Source organism: Labeo rohita, chromosome 3 (assembly GCF_022985175.1).
Source record: "Labeo rohita strain BAU-BD-2019 chromosome 3, IGBB_LRoh.1.0, whole genome shotgun sequence".
NCBI lineage: Eukaryota > Metazoa > Chordata > Actinopteri > Cypriniformes > Cyprinidae > Labeo > Labeo rohita.
The window spans coordinates 57264007-57281767 of NC_066871.1; the positions used below are offsets into that span (position 1 = coordinate 57264007).

General features: G+C 42.5%; 2 protein-coding genes across 2 annotated transcripts; one reads left to right on the plus strand and one right to left on the minus strand.

Moving 5' to 3' along the window:
- The first annotated feature begins 3831 nt into the window (after window positions 1–3831).
- On the plus strand, window positions 3832–8763 carry LOC127162798 (germ cell-specific gene 1-like protein). Its single transcript, XM_051105639.1, has 6 exons — window positions 3832–3971; window positions 4049–4335; window positions 5540–5587; window positions 5689–5853; window positions 7244–7355; window positions 8355–8763. Exons 1-6 carry the CDS (start codon window positions 3883–3885, stop codon window positions 8761–8763), a joined length of 1110 nt encoding a protein of 369 aa, XP_050961596.1. The 5' UTR covers window positions 3832–3882.
- Window positions 8764–9551: 788 nt separating this feature from the next.
- Window positions 9552–12868, minus strand: LOC127163505 (epithelial membrane protein 2). Its single transcript, XM_051106755.1, has 5 exons — window positions 12748–12868; window positions 11798–11877; window positions 11043–11145; window positions 10520–10660; window positions 9552–10410 (listed from the first exon to the last, which is right to left on the minus strand). The coding sequence occupies exons 2-5, from the start codon at window positions 11873–11875 to the stop codon at window positions 10250–10252; spliced, it is 483 nt and encodes a 160-aa protein (XP_050962712.1). The 5' UTR covers window positions 11876–11877; window positions 12748–12868; the 3' UTR covers window positions 9552–10249.
- Between the last annotated feature and the right edge of the window lie 4893 nt (window positions 12869–17761).

Here is a 17761-nt window from a genome sequence, read left to right on the forward strand (position 1 = left end):
ATATATAAAATGCTTAACTTTTTGTTTTTTATTTGGCACTGCTTGCTGAATGAATCGGGCAGTGAGACGAGCTCATGTGGTAACTGTCTGAGATGTGGAGTGTGTAATGTTTGTAACTGTGGAGCTCAAGCTGGAGCTTCTCTTAAAAACCTCTTGCAGTCGTGGGCTGAGCATTGTTTGCTGCTGCTTTTTTTTTTTGTTGTTTTTTTTTTTTTTTTTTTTTTTTTTTAGAGCTCATCTATTTTTATTTTTTTCCATTGACATTTGAGCCAGCTTTTCTAATAACTTTCTTGAGAGGGGATAACATTCCTATTCTGTTGCTTTGTTGTCTGAGCAATAAATGTCTGTTCCTGTGTGTGTGTGTGTGAGAGAGAGCACCCTCTGCTGGACAGATTCCTCTGGACACTCCTGTCTTTCCTTCAGGTAATGTCTGTATACACACACACACACACAGACATCAGCTGACAGCAGTTGAAATTGTGAATGCTAAACAAGGACCAAAACTAAACATGAGTGCTTGAGCAATCATAACTATTGATAACTTGGGCTTGTGCACTTCTCACCATATATGGAAAAAAAAACTTAAAAGGCCTCTAAGCAATCCCAGCTGAGGAGAACGATCTTACTGATCAATTTTTTGTGTGTCAAACTAATTTACAGTTTTTATACTTTGTAACCTCAAATGCTCGTCTTGTGTAGCCCTGCGATGTGTGATCCGGGTACATACAGTTAGTGTATGTTGAAAACTCCCATCTCATTTTTTTTTCCTCCAACTTAAAAACTGTTTTACCTTATTTTTTTTTTTTATTTTTTTTTGTAAAGGCCGCTCGTTTGACCTGCTTTGCACGTTCACTTTGTAAACGCTGTGTCGGTACTTCTGCGGCGATGTAGAACGACTTTAAAGTTGGAGGAGAAAATGAGGAGTTTTTCGACATACCCCGACTGTATGAACCCGTAATGCACAGAGTTCACGCAGAGCTAGACAAGATGAGCACTTGAGGTTAGAAAGTGTATAAATTGTAAAGGTGTTTTTTTTTTTTTTTTTTTTTTAGAAAATAACCTAGATGAGTCCCTTCTTCCTGGGCTGTTCAGGATGGGAAAATTCCTGAAATGTTTTCCTCAAAACACCTAATTTCTTTACGACTGAAGAAAGAAAGACATGAACGTGTTGGATGACAAGGGGGTGAGTACATTATCTGTAAATTTCTGTTCTGGAAGTGAACTACACCTTTAATCCATATCAGGTAAAAATGTCTAGAGCTTATCTTTGGAGATCAGTCCTAGAGTTCTCTCTAACTTGCCCTTCATCTTCACCACTGACTCCTGCTCTGGTCTCCTTCACCGTAACCCGCGCTCTATCGCTCTCCCACACGCGTCTTCTCTGTGGTCTCTGTGTCGCTCCCACCAACTGACCTCTCGATTTCAGTAAAGCGACGCTATGTTCTATGCACCACATTAACATTCAGCCTTGATGGTATCTGACCTCTCACCTGTAGGTCAACATAGCTGCTGTCTCGCAGACGCCCTCTGCGACCGTCAAAACATCTCAGAGCCGCTGAGAGGAAATGTCACGAGACTAAACACCCTGCTGACCTGAGCAAGTACGATGCTCTCTCGTCTTCTCTCAGTTGCCGAGCTCTCACAAAATCAACAATATCTCAGACACTCTGAAACTTTTGACCACATTTTCCTTTCTACTCTGTTCCCCTTCACCTCCTCCCTCTTCTCTGATTACCGATGAGTTTGTCAGATATTTCACTAATAAGGTGGTGATGATCAGCTTCCAGTTCTCTGTACCTCAGCCCACACACATTACACTCTTCTCTTCTTTCTCAAGAGTCTCCACAACTTGTCCCTCAGAGTCCATCACCTCTCACCTGTTACAGGAAATCTCACCAACGTTACTATCACCAACTAACCACTGGAGCGCCTCAAGGTTCAGTTCTCACCGGGGGCGGGGGTGAGACGAGATCTCGTGATATTAAAATGTGATGATATTTCTTGTCGAAGTGAAAAGCGTGACATCGCTATGATGCAGTGTGTGGGCGAAACGAGCATAGACGATGTCACCGCTGCTTTTACATTACATTGCCTCCAGTGTCGTTTTTTTGTTGTTTTTTTTTACATAGAAATAAGGACCATTTCATTTATTTGCAGGATGATCGCTTTAATTCTAAACTGAAAGTATCTTCTCTGCTCTTCCAGCAGCAGCTGCAGAGTCGCACACAGCGCAGCAGGAATCAGAGTTCGCTGATCACGTGATGAGAGTAAGGCGACGCGACTGACAGGAGCGTAGCGGAGGATTCGTTGCGCGACAGAGCCTGCCTGACCAATGTCTCGTCTTGTAGAACACGTGCTCGGCACCGCCGCTACCTACACGCTGAGTATGTGCAAGCGCGCATTCAAAAGCGATTTTAATAGCCTACGTTTTGAAAGCGGCTCCCTGATGCACGCAAATTAGGCCGCGCACAAGGTCTCCCAATATCAAACCCATCTTAGGCTGGGCTGCGTAGTTATAATCACCTCTTGGCTCTGTATCACGCTGGAAGAAAAGTGGTCTTCGTTTGCTCTTTGAATATTGAGAGTACTGCGATAATGGTTGCACTCAGGACTAAGAAAAAAATGTCATTTAGTTTTGATATTTATATCTCAAGTTCTAGAAGCTCATAATTCATGTACAATTCTAAGGTCTCAAGAGACACAAACCTTTGACACCAAACGCTTGTATATTGTTGTCTTTTACGGCATACGATAATACCGGCAGACTGTTTTCGTCACTGAGGATTGCTTAAAAATACTATCTCGTCACACCCCTAGTTCTCGCTCGTCGTCTTCTCTAGATTTACACAGCCTCGCATCATTGACAGCTCAACCTCGCAAAGACTGAGTTCCTGGAAATCCCTGCAAACCCGTCCGTTTGCCACAACATCACTGTGTAAGTAGCGTCCACAAAACGAACACCAACCCGGATAGCTGGAAACCCGGCCTGGTCGCGTAGGTTCACACGGAAAAACACGAGGGAAATCGGACCGTTCCTGTCAGAATATGCAGCACAGGTCCTCATCCAAGCTTTTGTCATTTGAAGGCTGAACTACTGTAATTCTCTACATGAGAAGAGAACCCGTGTCACACCCCTCCTGATTGCATCCAGCTTAGGCCTGAATCAAATACAAGACTTTGAACACTGGCTTTCAGGACTACTAGTGTAATAGTTCCTCCCCTACCTTGCAAATTCACTACGACCCATATAGGCTTCCTCCCGTCAGCTCAGGCCTCTGAATGAGCGACACCTTGTGGTTACAATGAGGCACAAAGTCCATTTCCAGACCCTTCACCCTCTCTGCTCGTCATTGGCGGAATGAGCTGCAAACCTCCACCTGAACTGCTGAGACCACCGTATCTTTCAAGAAGCAGCTGAAGACACCTTTTCAGTAAACACCTCACCACCGCACACTCTTAACCAATCCACTTACACACTCACCCTAAGAAAAGTTTCTCCGCATCTCTCCTCTTTTCCAGCTTGTTTGTATTTGACAGCTCGTGTTCACTGTATGAGAGTAAGTCTGTAAGTCGTCTCCACAGAAGAAAGAAAGGCTTTGAGTGACATGAGGAAAAGCAAATGATGACTGTAGATTTTTGTGTATCACGGGTAGATCTGTGCTTCTCTGGTGAAGAACACGCTCCGCTTTAAATCTGTTAACATCCAGCTGCAGTGTGTGTGTTAGGAGCGAATAAAGATCATTGTGTCAGTGGAAGTTTGTGTGTCTGATCTGGAACAGATTGATCCTGTGTTGTGTGTGTGTGTGTGTGTGTACGTGTGTGTGTGTGTGTGTGTGTGTGTGTGTGTGTGTGCGCGCAGTGAGACTCATTCAGTGCTGCCGGATGTTGTGTTTCATTGTTTCTGAAAATACGTGTGTGTGTGTGACATCTAAGATATCAAGGGAAAGAAATCCAGCGTTTGCTTCAGTCAGGTGAGTCTGATTCATGTGATTTACGAGGTGAAAATAAAAAGTTGCCTCTTTCGTTGACTTCGCTTCTTTTTCTGCAGCATGTCTCTTCTGTCGCTCCTGCGTTCTCCACGTTTGTCCTTCATCCAGACGCTGCTGTCTCTGCTATTGTCGTTGGTTTCTCTCTCGTCCTCGTACTGGTGCGTGGGTCGGCAGAAGGTCCCGAAGCCGCTGTGCTCCCCGTCCCGCCGGCTCAAGTGCACTCCGGTGCACGGCATGTCGGACGGCTCCTTCTCTTGGGAGACGGGCGACGATCGCTTCATCTTCCCCTCGTTCCACGCGGGGCTCTGGACGACCTGCGAGGAGAACATATACACCGACGCCTGGGGTGAGAGTTCACGGGGTCACTCCGTCATCTCACTGAGCGGTTCTAAGGTCTTCATCACGAAGGTGCTGCGAGCAAACCCAAGCCCTGTCGTTCCATTTGAGATCGTGTTTTTCTGCGGTTCTTCAGGCTGCGACGTTCATGATGCGTCTGATCTCTTGGGTGTTTTTGTCACCCTCATTTGACTTCTGTACCGTGATTTGCATTTATGGCTGAAACGTTGATGATTCGTTCACAGTAACGCAAAGAACGCGAATCACGAAAGAACATTTTGATTTTAATCAAGGTCTTAATAAGGTAAACTTCAAACTTCCAGGCAGGACAAAACTCTGCAGGACAAGTTTTCCAAAGGGTTTTTTTTAGCTTATTTTACATCCAGGGGCTTGTTTAGAGTTTTGGGGGTCCCCTCAGTAGGGGCCCCTACGCAATTGCGTGTTTGGCGCGGTGCCTGAACGTGCTACGTCGTTCAGAGTGTTTGACGCTCCTCTGGCCGTCGTCTCACAGCGGCGCATCGATTCACAGTTTCTCTCGGGATGAGATTAATTATGATGACGGAGAGGTTTATGTGTTGGATCTGCTCCGTATGTGTTTGTGTGAGAGATTGAGAGAGATTCTCTAAAGAGGATTATTTCAGCTGTGCTAGTTTTCATACAGCTTGAGAACGAAACTGCGGGACACACAGATTAAAAATAACAGAATGAATAGACTGGAAATTCTGAGAGCGTATGAAACATTCTGGGACGTACAGGATGTTTTAGGTCTTTCATAACTTCAAAACTTAATGATGCTGAAAGAGTTATGCTTTTGCTCTTTTTCTGTGTGACTGATCGAATGTAAACGAACGAGTGTCATGATCGCGTGACTGTACAGAAGTTTAAGATGCTCTTTCAGACTCTGCTGGAGATCGTGATAATCAGGGTTAAGTTCACGTCGCTTCACTCGACTCAGAAACTCTCCTGCACGTGTTTTCTGCTGTAGACGACAGTTTGTCAGGGAAGATTCACCACAACGTTTGGGTCAGGATACGAGGAAAACGAGCATCGTCTCATGAACACGGGAGCCGCTCGGTCTCAGATGAGCGAAGTGTGCTAGTTTGATGTGTTTAGCATTATTTTCTGAAGGAATCTCATCTGCTTTCCAGTGAATCTTCTGTTTTAATGTTGAATGGTGTTGATGTGATGTCTGTCTGTCTGTCTGTCTGTTTCAGAGGAGAAGTGTCGCAGTTTCATGGCTCTCACACCTGCATCAGAAAAAGGCAATCACACAATCACACACACACACCACTGCAATGACTCTGAATCTCTGTTGAAGCACATGTGTCTGAATCTCAACACGTGTGTGTGTGTGTGTGTGCAGGGATCGTGTGGCTGTATGTCGGGATGGAGCTGCTGTACATCAGTCTGTTGTGTGTCAGTTCTCTGCTCTTGTTGCTGCAGTTGTGTCTGTTGTCCTGGTTTCCTCCACAGCAGCGCTGGGGTCAGTTACTGAACGCCTTCGCCGCCGTCTGCACTGTTCTAGGAGGTACAACTCTCTCTCTCACATAACACATAATACACAGACACACTTGCATTTTCAGACCTTCTCTCACACAACTGCACTTCTGCAAGTGACGTCAGTCTATTTTATTTTATTTTATTTATTTATTTATTTTTATTCTTTATTGAATCTCGTAGCCAGGTGGTAAAGAGAAGAAAAAATAAACTAAATTACAGTGTCGCTCGCAATCGTCACTTGCAATCCACACGAATCGTGCGTGTTGCTGATGGAGGTAAGACGCTGTGGTGGTTAAACGATTAAAACTAATTTAACAGCGTAATGTACAGGATCCTGCAAGTCATCTGTAGGAGAGAAAAACAAGACCCGCAAATCCGTGGCCACAGAACAGCAGAATATGAACGCAATGCGCAAAGTCTCTCGTAGAAAACCATTAACACTTGAAATGGCTTAATGCACTAAGATACATTATGTGCCATTAATAGATCAAATTTGTTATACAGTTTATTAATGTAATGTACTTCAAGGCAAGCATATGGCCATGAACACAATGTGCAAACTTTCACTTTTATACTTGCCCAGCAAACGCTTAATGTGGCAAAACGGACTAAGATGATAAATAAATTCGATATAAACCTTACTGTTGTCAAACGATAAACCAGCAGATATGAACGCGCCATAAGAAAGGCATTATGCGATATTAAAAGGACCAACTCTGTATAGGCAAGCAGACGTGTTTTCCACCCGTAGAAAATCAATATGAATAAAACACAATGATATAAAAGTGCTGTAGAGATTATTCTATATGTCTGTAGTTGTTTGAATAATGAATAGGAGCATACTGAGTTATAATAGCACTATCTTAATACATTAATATCAAGTGTTAATGGTTTTCTACGGGAGGAAAAAGCTTAATGAGAGACTTTGCTCATTGTGTTCATATTCTGCTGTTCTGTGGCCACGGGTTTACGGGTCTTGTTTTTATCTACAGATGACTTGCAGGACCCCGTACGTTATGCTATTAAATTAGTTTTAATTGTTTAACCACCACAGCGTCTTGTCTCCATTGGCAAACACGCACGATTCGTGTGGATTGCGAGTGACGTCGCAGGTAGCAGCGAGCGCAGGTGACGATTGTGAGTTACGTTGTAATTTAGTTTCTGTTTTCTTGTCTTCACCACCTGGCTACTGTTGTAAAATGTTGAGAGACTCAATTAAAAAAATAAGAAATTCATAAAGTAAAATAAAAAAGAGCTGGAAGTGCTGTTGTCTGAGAGTGCACGTCTGAAAAATGCAAGTGTGCGTCTGCGGCCAGAGCCTTCTCCATAACACAGACACACTTTTGTCCTGTCTGTACATCCTCAGCTGCTGTCTGTCTGTCTGTCTGTCTCTTTCTTTATGTCTCTCTGTCTCTCAGGGTTGGTCGGGATGGTCGCTCACATGATGTATATGCAGGTTTTCCAGGTCACGATCTCTCTCGGCCCTGAGGACTTTAAACCTCACAGTTACGGCTACTCGTGGGCCTTTTAGTGAGTACGACGCACATGCCTGTGTGTGTGTGTGTGTGTGTACTTGTTTTTGCTACATTGTAAAACCTGAATTTTCAGGTTTCATTGCGGTCCCCACAATGTTAAAAAATGATTAAAAATAGTAAATGATGTTTATCTGAAAGTGTAACGATGCAGGGTTAGGTTTAGGGTTAGGGTTGGGTTAGGGGATACACAATATCGTTTGGTCAGTATAAAATCTATAGAAGTCTATGGAAAGTCCCCACAATTCCCAAAAACAAACATGTGTGTGCGTGTGTGTAAGACTGGAATACACAAAGTGGCTTTTGCCCTGATTTTTGTCAGGCTACTTTGCTCAGAGTAAGTCTGTTGGAATTGACAGAAAATCATGAAGAGTATGACAGACAGACACAGGACGGCCCGACGGTCGGCGCAGGATATTTGACCGAATTGGTTCAGTGCTGCATTGTTGCAAATGTTTATCATTATTGCATTATTGTCGATTTAATTTTGCAATCGCTAATACTGAATTGAGTTCTCTTTTGCGTCTTCTCGTGCTTGAATGGACAAATACATGCAAAGTTATGTCCAATTACTAATTTTGGCAAGTGCCTTCTAAAACACAGCAGGTTATGTCTTAAGTGAACTAGTCTTTAATAATGTTTGAACTTTATATTAGTTAGCGCAGTGTTTCTGTTGTACTAACGAGGTTGGAATGCAGAATTGTGATTTTAACTGGTATCTAAGATGTTGGTGTCAAAACAAACGTATTTATTAGAATTCAAGATGACATGGGTCAAAACAAAACAAAAAAAGATTAACGATTTTATTTATTTATTTTATGATGGGACCAGTGAAAATGTCGGCAGGGCAACTCAAAATCTGAACCGCTGGCTCAGAGAGCCAATAGAAAACATCAGATCAGATTTTACCGTGGTGTTTTCCAGTCTTGAATGTGCGTTTATGAGCAAGTTTTTCTGCTCGATTGCCCATTTCTGACGTTGTGTCTGGTGTTTGTAGTGTGGCGTGGATCGCCTTCACCTGCTGCATGTCGTCCGGCGTGTCCACGCTCAACAATTACACCAAGAAGTTTCTGATGGTGGGACCCAAAAACAGGAGCGTGTTTTACCCCTGCAGAAACTTCACCTTTCCTCCGCAGCCTCCTCTGCTCTCGCCTCTGTCTCCGTACTTGTCCCCTCCGCTCCCGCCGCCTCCTCCTCGGCCCGCCCCTCTATCCCCATGCCCCGCCCCTCTCTCACCCTGCCCAAGCTCTCTTTCGCCATGCCCCACCCCCGCCTCCCACAGCCCCGCCCCTCTCTCGCCCTCGCGCGCTCTCCTCGACCCGGCCGCGTCTCCTCCCGTCGCTCTGGTTCTGTCTCGGCTGAGCTTTGCGTCTCAGTGTTCAGACGAGGAGTTCAGCCCGCTCTGATCCCTTCTGCGGTCTGTACTGTGTTTCTGTTTTTATGTACTAAAGCATGTTTGTTTTGGTCTCTGGACGCCAACTCTTCATGAAAATATAAATGTACTGCAGTGTTTTTTTGATGTTACGACTGCTTTGCCCTTAGAAATCTTCACGCTGTTAAGGAAGAAATTCCACTTCGTTTCATGTATTTTGTACCAGAACAATAAACTGTGCGGATGACGACATCACTCAATCCGTAGTGAACTGACTTTAAGTGAAACATGGTATTTTACTATTGTCCTCTTGCATTATCCACACACTATTTTCCTGTTTGACACTGTAAAGCTGCTTTGACACAGTCTGTACTGTATAAAGCGTTATAGAAACAAAGGTGACTTGACTTAATATGTTAACATTTATTTACTGCTAGACTCTTTAGCTGCTTTCATCATTTGACATAAACAACACATTATTCCATGACAGCAAAGGGAGTGCTAGTGAAATAAATTATAGAGATTTTTTTTTTTTTTTTTGGTGACATTACTGTCTGATTCTACATGATGATCACTTTAGATTCATTCTTGCTTTAAACTTTAAAAACGTAGAAGCTAAAATCACAATTCTTCTTTTTTACACATATTGAGCTTTGAAATAGGTTTTAATACAGAAACACATTTTTCATTGTCAAGGATTGGTGACGTGTGTCAGACACCACACACACAGTATTGGACTGATTATCATTAATCTGCTTTTCTTTCAAACAGAATTGAAATGTTCAACATAAATGTCTTTTCTTTATTTCTTTACTTAAAAAAAAAAAAAAAAAAAAAAAAAAAACTCTTGTCTTTCAGAATTTCTTAACTTATGACCAAACTTGATCACCAAAACAAAGAGTCATTGCCAACTCAATGGACACTGCTGGTGAAAATGTCTCTAAATCTGGTGTCTTTTGTCTTGTGATGTGATTTAATTTAAGAAAGCAACATCATCTTAATCAAATTGTTTCATTTTGTGATGGTAATGATATTTTGCAGTGATCAGCATTTCAATGGTTAAGTACTGATCCACTGTTGGGTGGATCTGAGTGTTAGTACATCACAAAAGAAAAACATAGCATAGAAACAAATAATCAGGTAGTCTAATTGAATAATCACCCGTAACAGTGCTAAACGGGGCCGCTTGCGTCAGAACACCGTAAAACGGCCCGAACCAATGACTAGTGTTAAACTATCGTGAAAACATTACATTTACAACAAAACGATGACCGATTTAGACACCAAATCTCACTAAGATTACATTCAGCTATATATTGGTTAAGATATGTTGATCTACAGATGCTTTGAGACACTCGAGACCAACCTGAGCAGTTCTGAGATCCGAGGATCATCGACAGCAAGAGTGTTTGGCATCTGACGAGTGTTTAAACATCTACTTTGTGTGTGTTTATTAGAGACGGTGGAAATATGAGGTCTTTGTGTGTGTGTGTGTGTGTGCATGCGTGTGTTTGTATTCTTCACGCCGTTTTCTTGCGCAGGATGAAGTAGGTGATGCAGGAGATGAAGGTGAGACAGACGGAGATCCAGGCCAGGATGAAAGAGGCTCCGTACCAGCCCTGTTTTTCGTCTTTATGGAAGATGTCTGTGTAGATGGATGCCGCGATCATGATGCACAACCCTGAGGAGCACAAACACACACTCCAGCGATGAGCTTTCAGACAGTGAACTGTGTGTGTGTGTGTGTGTGTGTGTGTGTGTGTGTGTGTGTGTGTGTGTGTTACACGTACAGGCCAGCAGCTGGAAGGCTCCCGTGAACAGGAAGCGCTTTCCTTTAGGTAGTGTGTAGAGCTGCGCGACAAACACGAACAGGCCCAGAATGCAGAAGATGCACGCGAGCACAGAGCTGGCCTGAACCGCCTGCAGATACTCTGAAACACAACACGACAGACAAACACGTGAGTGACGGATGAATGCGTACGCTCACAAACAAAGCTCCTAAAGCTAACAGTGACTCTAATAATTGTCACTTTGCTGTTGTGAGTGGAAGAAGCGCTAAAGAAAATTTGCTGTTGTGAGTGGAAGAAGCGCTAAAGAAAATTTGCTGTTGCAAAATTTGTGAACTGTTACTTATTACTAATGGCCTGATGAATTAGGAAAAGTGAAGTCAACAAAACCGCTGCACAACTTCATGAAATCGCAGCTGGTCGTAACACGTTTGAGAAGCTCGCTCGATGTGTTTGCGTGACTGTCGACGTCACTCAGATAAATGACTGAATAACGCAGAACTGATTAATAGACGTATGTTCTGACCTTTAGGATAGATGCCAGGAAGCTCAGTGTAGTTCCAGTTTCCAGCAATCAGAGACCAGCGAGCCCAAATATCAGTGGACATTGTGTCGGTCATCCACCAGGCCTAAACACACAAACACACATGAATGAGAAACATGCACAGTCACTGAACTCTTAGTCATATTCTTCCCAGTGGCTTTCTGTCATCTTACTAATAATGACCGATCACACATTATAATTACATTACACTGTAATATAGTGGACTTGGTATATTATTAAAGATAAGAAAGATATGTTGAACCATAATGTTTTAGTTCCAGAAGCTTTGAATTTTTTCGCTGTGACGGTCAGCCGTATAAGTATTTTGTCCTGTTGTGTGACGCAGCGGTTCCCAACCACGTCCTGGAGGCCCCCGACACTGCACATTTTGCATCTGACACATCTATTTCAGGTCTTGGAGTCTCTACTAATGAACTGAAGATCTGAATCAGGGGTGTTCGATTAAGGAGACGTGGAAAACACACATTGGGGGCCTCCAGGAACGCGGTTAGGAGTCACTGGTGTAAAGCTTCCTCAAGATTTGATTTGTGTTTAATTTTCTCACAGTTTCCAAACGCTCCACTAAACACGGGCGTGATCTGCGGTGATAAATCGATGGCGTGAGGATGAAGTTGAGGTAAGAAACTGTTTGATTTGGAACTAATGAATAATTCAGGGGTGAGCGAGCGAGGCCCCGCCCACTGCCCCGCCCACACGCTGTGATGCGTGTCACTCACGTTATGGATTGTGGCGGCCAGCAGCAGACAGATGCAGGCGATGTGGAGGACGAAAATGGCAGCGAGTAAAACCAACATGACTGACAGAGAGAGAAAGAGAAAAAAAAACACACAGACATATTAATATTCTGTTAATATTGATTAATATTCAGTAATGTTTTAGATGAGAGCAAAACTTGAACTGAGTTGATCTCAATAATGACACTAATGAACTGTGCAAAACTGACACTGAACTGACTGGAGCTGAATAACAACAGAGCCGTCTACCGCCGCACTGAACGAGTTCCTTAATTGATCAAATTTACATATGAACCAAAGCCAACCAGCACTGAGCGATGACCTGATCTGAATAACGACAGTCTGTTGTCTGGTTAGAGCTGCTGTACCACAGAATTTGGATTTTCCTTCATTTCTGAAGTTTGCTTCGATTCTGTTACTGCTGCTTTGAAATTATCCGTGTTTTAGAAAGCGTCAAAGGAGAAAATGTGACTTGACTGAAGTGATATTTGCTGTGGTTTTGTTTAGCACATTTGAACAACAGCCCCTGAAACCAGTGTAAAATCCTCCCGTGTACAGGTGCGTGTGTGTCTCAGCAGTATGAATGAACGGATCAAGTATTTTTACAGCTCGATGGGTTGAAACTTGTCTCAGCATTGCACAGTAATGCCACTCCCTGAAGGAAGCGTCCCTCCTCTCACCCGTCTGTCCCTCTCAGCCCCCGTCACACACATACACACACATTTTTCCCTGTTTCTCAGGATTTGTCATATTTATACAGAAGAATGACAGCTCAGCATCTCTCGCCGACCAAACGCAACCGTCCACAGTCTGACACGCTCCCAGACCCGAGACACACACTCACACAAACCCCCTGAACTAACACGAGACAGCTGGTTAAACCCCCAAACGAGCGCACGAGTCGAGAGACGTGGAAGAGTTTCAGATCTTACCTGCTGAGTAACAGAAGGCCGAGTGCTGGAAGAGAGCGGCTTCACACTTCCAGATGTGATGTGTGTGTGACTGTAGATCTTTACACTGAACTATCAGTGCAGCTGCTCTTCAGCAGCTCCGCCCCCTGCTCCGCCCCCTGCCCCGCCCCCTGCCCCGCCCCTCACTCTCATTCCTGCAGTGTCTCTCTCTCTTTCTGTCTGTGTAAGGGTGTGGTGCTTGGGAAGGTCCTGACAAGCCCTTTTCCCGCCGGCTCTATGAAAACTTTGTGAAAGATAACTTTACCAATCGCTGACACACACACACACACACACACACATACGAGCTGTGCATTCTTCCCTCCGAACCCTGTTCTCTGTGATTCATGGGTAAACACTCCGTAAATAGACAGTCCACACCCTCTGAGAGACCATCACTCAAACACACACAAACACAAACGCTGCACAGACGTCCACTGATTTTCAATGGCTAACCCGAGCCCTTCCCTTCACACCACATGAGCGCAACACAAGATTTACGTCAACAACATCTTTTGGCTCATTTATAAGCCTTTTCACTAGTGACGACCAGTCAGTGCATTGACAAAGTCTTTCACAATAGGAGGGAGGACATTTGGTCCCCACAAGCACATTCAGAAAGAGTACGCTCGTACGTACGCTAACACACTCGCACGCTTCTTTGGCTGCATTTCAGTCAGTTCCAGCTGAAAGACACGAGACGAGCAAAGGCTGCCGTGATTCATTACATCACTAGATACAACTAATATAATAACTGTTCAGCTGGTTTTCTGAGAAAAGCACTGAAACAAGACCCAGAACACGGACCGAGCTTGTCAACCGTCAAAACTCGAGCTTGTTCAAAGGGAAAACAAGTTGATCTTTCTGACCCCATTGGCAGATGTTTGCTCCTAATTTTTCTTAAGATTTTTCAAAATCAGTTTCTCAGAAAACCAGACTCCTGATCTTTTGTCATTTTGCACCCAGTTTGCTTGATGTTTAGATATTGGTGCTAGAAAACAAGACCAATATTCTGAAGAACAGCAGCATATAGTGAATCAAAGACATGTTTTTGTTTTTTTCCCTTCAGATAAAATTGATTAGAATTAGAAAATCACGTGATTGAAAAATCTACAATCTTTTTGAAAGTTTTTCAAATTTTGGAAAAATGCGAAACTCTCCATTCAGGTTTACAAAAGGAGGAGAGATTTAAAATGACTAATTTGTTACTTTTTTGATTTCACTAAAATGTCACAGCCACATGAAACGCCCTGCACACACATCCCAGAATGCCTTGCACCGACAGATTGACTTTAGAAAGCGTATTTAATTCTAGCGTCTGCCAGGAACGAATTGTCCCCAGACGGTTTCAGGTTTTTTACTGGTGTTTGTCTGGATAAACAGTTCGACTGATATTGTTCTCTTGATGACAAAGTTTAGTTTGGGTTAAAAAAAAAAAAATGAAATCACTTGGTCTGAAAATGAACCTTGGTGAAAATGTCTGGTTTCTTTAGCAGTACCGATGTGTTCATGTGAAGTGAACTGTTTTAGTGGATGTGGGTTTGGTGTTTCAGACATTTGCTGCCTGGATCCCTAAAAACACCAACCACTTCACTTCGAACCTGTCAATTAATGGAAAATACACGCCTCGTTTATTCCTGTTGTTTTCAGTCTTGGTGGTGTTTTTTTTGTGAAATGTGTTGCTGTGAGTTTAATGTTTGACTCTTAGTGAGGAAACAAACGCAAACACGCCCTGTGTGACAGACACACACCCTAATGAGAAGAAGAAGAAGAACGAATTTAGAAATGTTGTTCAACCAGATTTCACCTGCAGGACAGTTACAGCCTCACCTGAGCGCCAGAACACACACACACACACACACAATAACGTCTTTGTGTAAGAACAACACAGTCCTACAACAACTGTGTTTAATCCATCATGATCTTAATGTCAGTGTCTCCTGTTATCCACCTTCTGTGTGTGTGTGTGTGTGTGTGAGGAACGTCAGACAGCGTTTTGAAATGCAACTTGATTATTGAGAGTTTGTGTTGAAATCCGGATGGGAATGTTTTGGACACTCCCATATTTCAGTGCTCATGCTCACATGTTCACACACACACACACACACACACACACACACACACACACACACACACACACACACACTGCTCCTGTCTGTCTCTCACACACTTTAATGGCTAAACGATGACTGTTTTTTGTTTCTCATTGTACCATTCAAGAGGAAAAACGTTTAAAGCTATAAAACTGAATACGTTTTTAAGAATGTTTTCTTCTTTTGCTGTTTAGCCAGAAATCAAGTGTTCTGTCATCACTTCATTTCCCTCATGTCATTACAAACCTGTGACTTTCTTTCTTCTGTGGAACATAAAAGTAGATATTCTGAAGAATGCTGAGATCTTAACAACATTGACTTTCAGTGAGAGAGAGAGAGAACCACGTTTCTCCAAATAACTTCTGTTTATGTTTAGCTGATAATCTGCTTAATATGGTTCACACAAACACTATTTTTTCACTTGTTTGTAAACGGAATCTAGGCGACTAGTACACAACTTGATATTAAGTCTCTTTAGATCATATGTTCATTGAAATTGTTGATTGGTGTTTTTGTGCGCATGACTCAGCAGCAGGTTAAAGTGTGCTGATTATTTATTCATGTTTTGTTCGGTTGTGTAGCAGGAAGAACATCCACACGTGTTTCTCTCTCAATGACATCCAGACGTTCATATTTGGCTTCACAGCTTAAAGGAAAACAACTGTTGTTGCTAGGAAACCCAACATGCCATGAGTCACCGGCGCCGCGCCCTCCGCGCTCCAACACAAACACACGCGAATGCGCCGCTGCGTCACTTCCTGCTCCCGCTTCGGCGCGCGCTCGTGTATATCTCAGTGCTGCTGTGACTTTCGTAGTATTATTATTATTAGTTAATCATTTGTTTAGTAATTAAGTGGAAAAAAGACATTAATAACATTTATTTTCAAAGTGAAATAGAGTTAAGTAGTTGTCACAGACTATGCGCAGCTGATCTGTCATCGAGATTTGATCAGAAATAATTTGTTATAATCAATACCCGTTCACACCAGTTATAACAGCAGCGATGATAATGTTCTGTTTGTTCTCAGCGTTGTTCTCTGTTGTTTTAAAGGGACAGTTCATTATGAAGGAAAGTCATTGTTTACTCATCCTTTGTTGCTCTAATGCCCCAAACCTTTCTTTCTTCTTCGGACCACAATAGGAGAAACTAAAATATTGTCCATGTAATGGCACTGTAAAGCGATTATCCTAAAAAAAAAAAATACATGGAATGAAACACTGAGACACGTGCCATGTTTTCCTGTAGGGTTTATTGACTGCTTGTGATGTCCAAACGTCCTGTGTGTGTGGTTTGGTGTCTGAAGGAGCTATTTATTTATTTATTTATTTATTTATTTATTTATTTATTTATTTATGGCCCACCAGCACAACTCCCCCAAATAATTCCGTCGTGACCTGTTTGCTTGGTCTTGTCTCAATCTTAATTTTGTTTTACAGCGTTCGCCATCGGATCTGAGAATGACGCTGCTCCCTCTAGCGGACACACGCGTGTACTGCACAGGGGGTCGCAGTTCAGCTGAAGGCGTAGTTCACCCCAAAATGAAAATTCTGTCAGGAATTACTCACCCTCATGTTGTTCCAAACTCGTAAGATCCTAAGTTCATCTTTAGAGCACAAACTCAGATATATTTCTGATGAAATCTGAGAGCTCTCTGACCCTGCATAGACAGCAAATGAAATGTTCCCAGACCCAGAAACGCAGTAAAGTCGTCGGTAAACCAACGTCACATCAGTGGTTCTACCGTCATTTCTTGAGGCTCACACGCGTTAAGTGACCGACCCGTTTCTAACATTTGTGTAACTGCATTTTTCATCTCAAACCGCACGATTGTTTACACGCATAAGTTCTTTCAGAATACTTTTTGCGCACAAAGAAAACAAAAACAACGACTTGATGCAACAATTCTTTTCCTCCAAATCACATAATTCTGCCTCTCGTCATTACTGGCGAAAGACGTGATTTGGAGGAAAATAGTTGTTGAATTAAGTCGTTGTTTTTTTGTTTTGTTTTTTGCACACTAAAAGTATTCTCGTAGCCTCCTAAAATTACAGTTGAACCACTGATGTCAGATGGGCTGTTTTAACAATGTTCTTACCATGTTTTTGGGTCTGAGAACATTTCAGTTGCATTTTCTGTCTATGCAAAGTCAGAAAGCTTTCAGATTTCATCAAAAATATCTTGTGTTCTGAAGATGAAAGAGTCAAGTCAAGTCAAGTCACCTTTATTTATATAAAGGAAAGAGGGTCTTACAGGTTTGGAAGGACAAGATAGATCGAGTCCCGAATTAAAGGAGAAGAAGTCCATTTCAAAAACACACAATAACATATAAATGTATGAACATCATCCAAGATGTTCATGTCTTTCTTTCTTCAGTTGTAAAGAAATTATGTTTTTTTGAGGAAAAGACCAGGATTTTTCTCCATATAATGGACTGATATGGTGATTTTGAACTTCCAAAATACAGTTTAAATGCAGCTTCAAACGATCACAAATGTGGTTGTAAATGATCCCAGCTGAGGAAGAAGGGTCTTATCTAGAGAAACAATTGGTTATTTTAATAAAAATATGAATACTGTATATATAGTTTTTAATGTCAAACGCTCGTCTTGTCTTGGACTGTTTTTGTTGCGGTTCATGTCAGTTAGTGTTGTGTTGTGGAAAAATTCCCATCTCATGTTCTCCCTCAACTTCACAATCGTCCTATATCACTGTTTTACCTTTTTTGTTGAGGGTGTTTGATCTTCTTTGCAAACACTGTGTCTGTTCTTCTGCAGTGATGGAGGATGATTCTGAAATGATTTTTGAAGTTGAGGGAGAAAATACGATTGGAGTTTTTCGACATACACTAACTGTCTTGAGCCAGAATACACAGAGTTCAGGGAGAGAAAGACAAGACGAGCGTTTG

Excerpts from the sequence above, each read along its gene's own strand:
- LOC127163505 (XM_051106755.1), bottom strand. The coding sequence starts at position 11,875 with ATGTTGGTTTTACTCGCTGCCATTTTCGTCCTCCACATCGCCTGCATC. Across the intron at positions 11,146-11,797 it reads TGGCCGCCACAATCCATAAC|GCCTGGTGGATGACCGACAC; the intron begins GTGAGTGACACG and ends TTGTGTGTTTAG. Across the intron at positions 10,411-10,519 it reads AGCCTTCCAGCTGCTGGCCT|GGTTGTGCATCATGATCGCG; the intron begins GTACGTGTAACA and ends TGTGCTCCTCAG.
- LOC127162798 (XM_051105639.1), top strand. The coding sequence starts at position 3,883 with ATGTTGTGTTTCATTGTTTCTGAAAATACGTGTGTGTGTGTGACATCT. Across the intron at positions 3,972-4,048 it reads CCAGCGTTTGCTTCAGTCAG|CATGTCTCTTCTGTCGCTCC; the intron begins GTGAGTCTGATT and ends CTTTTTCTGCAG. Across the intron at positions 7,356-8,354 it reads GGCTACTCGTGGGCCTTTTA|TGTGGCGTGGATCGCCTTCA; the intron begins GTGAGTACGACG and ends TGGTGTTTGTAG.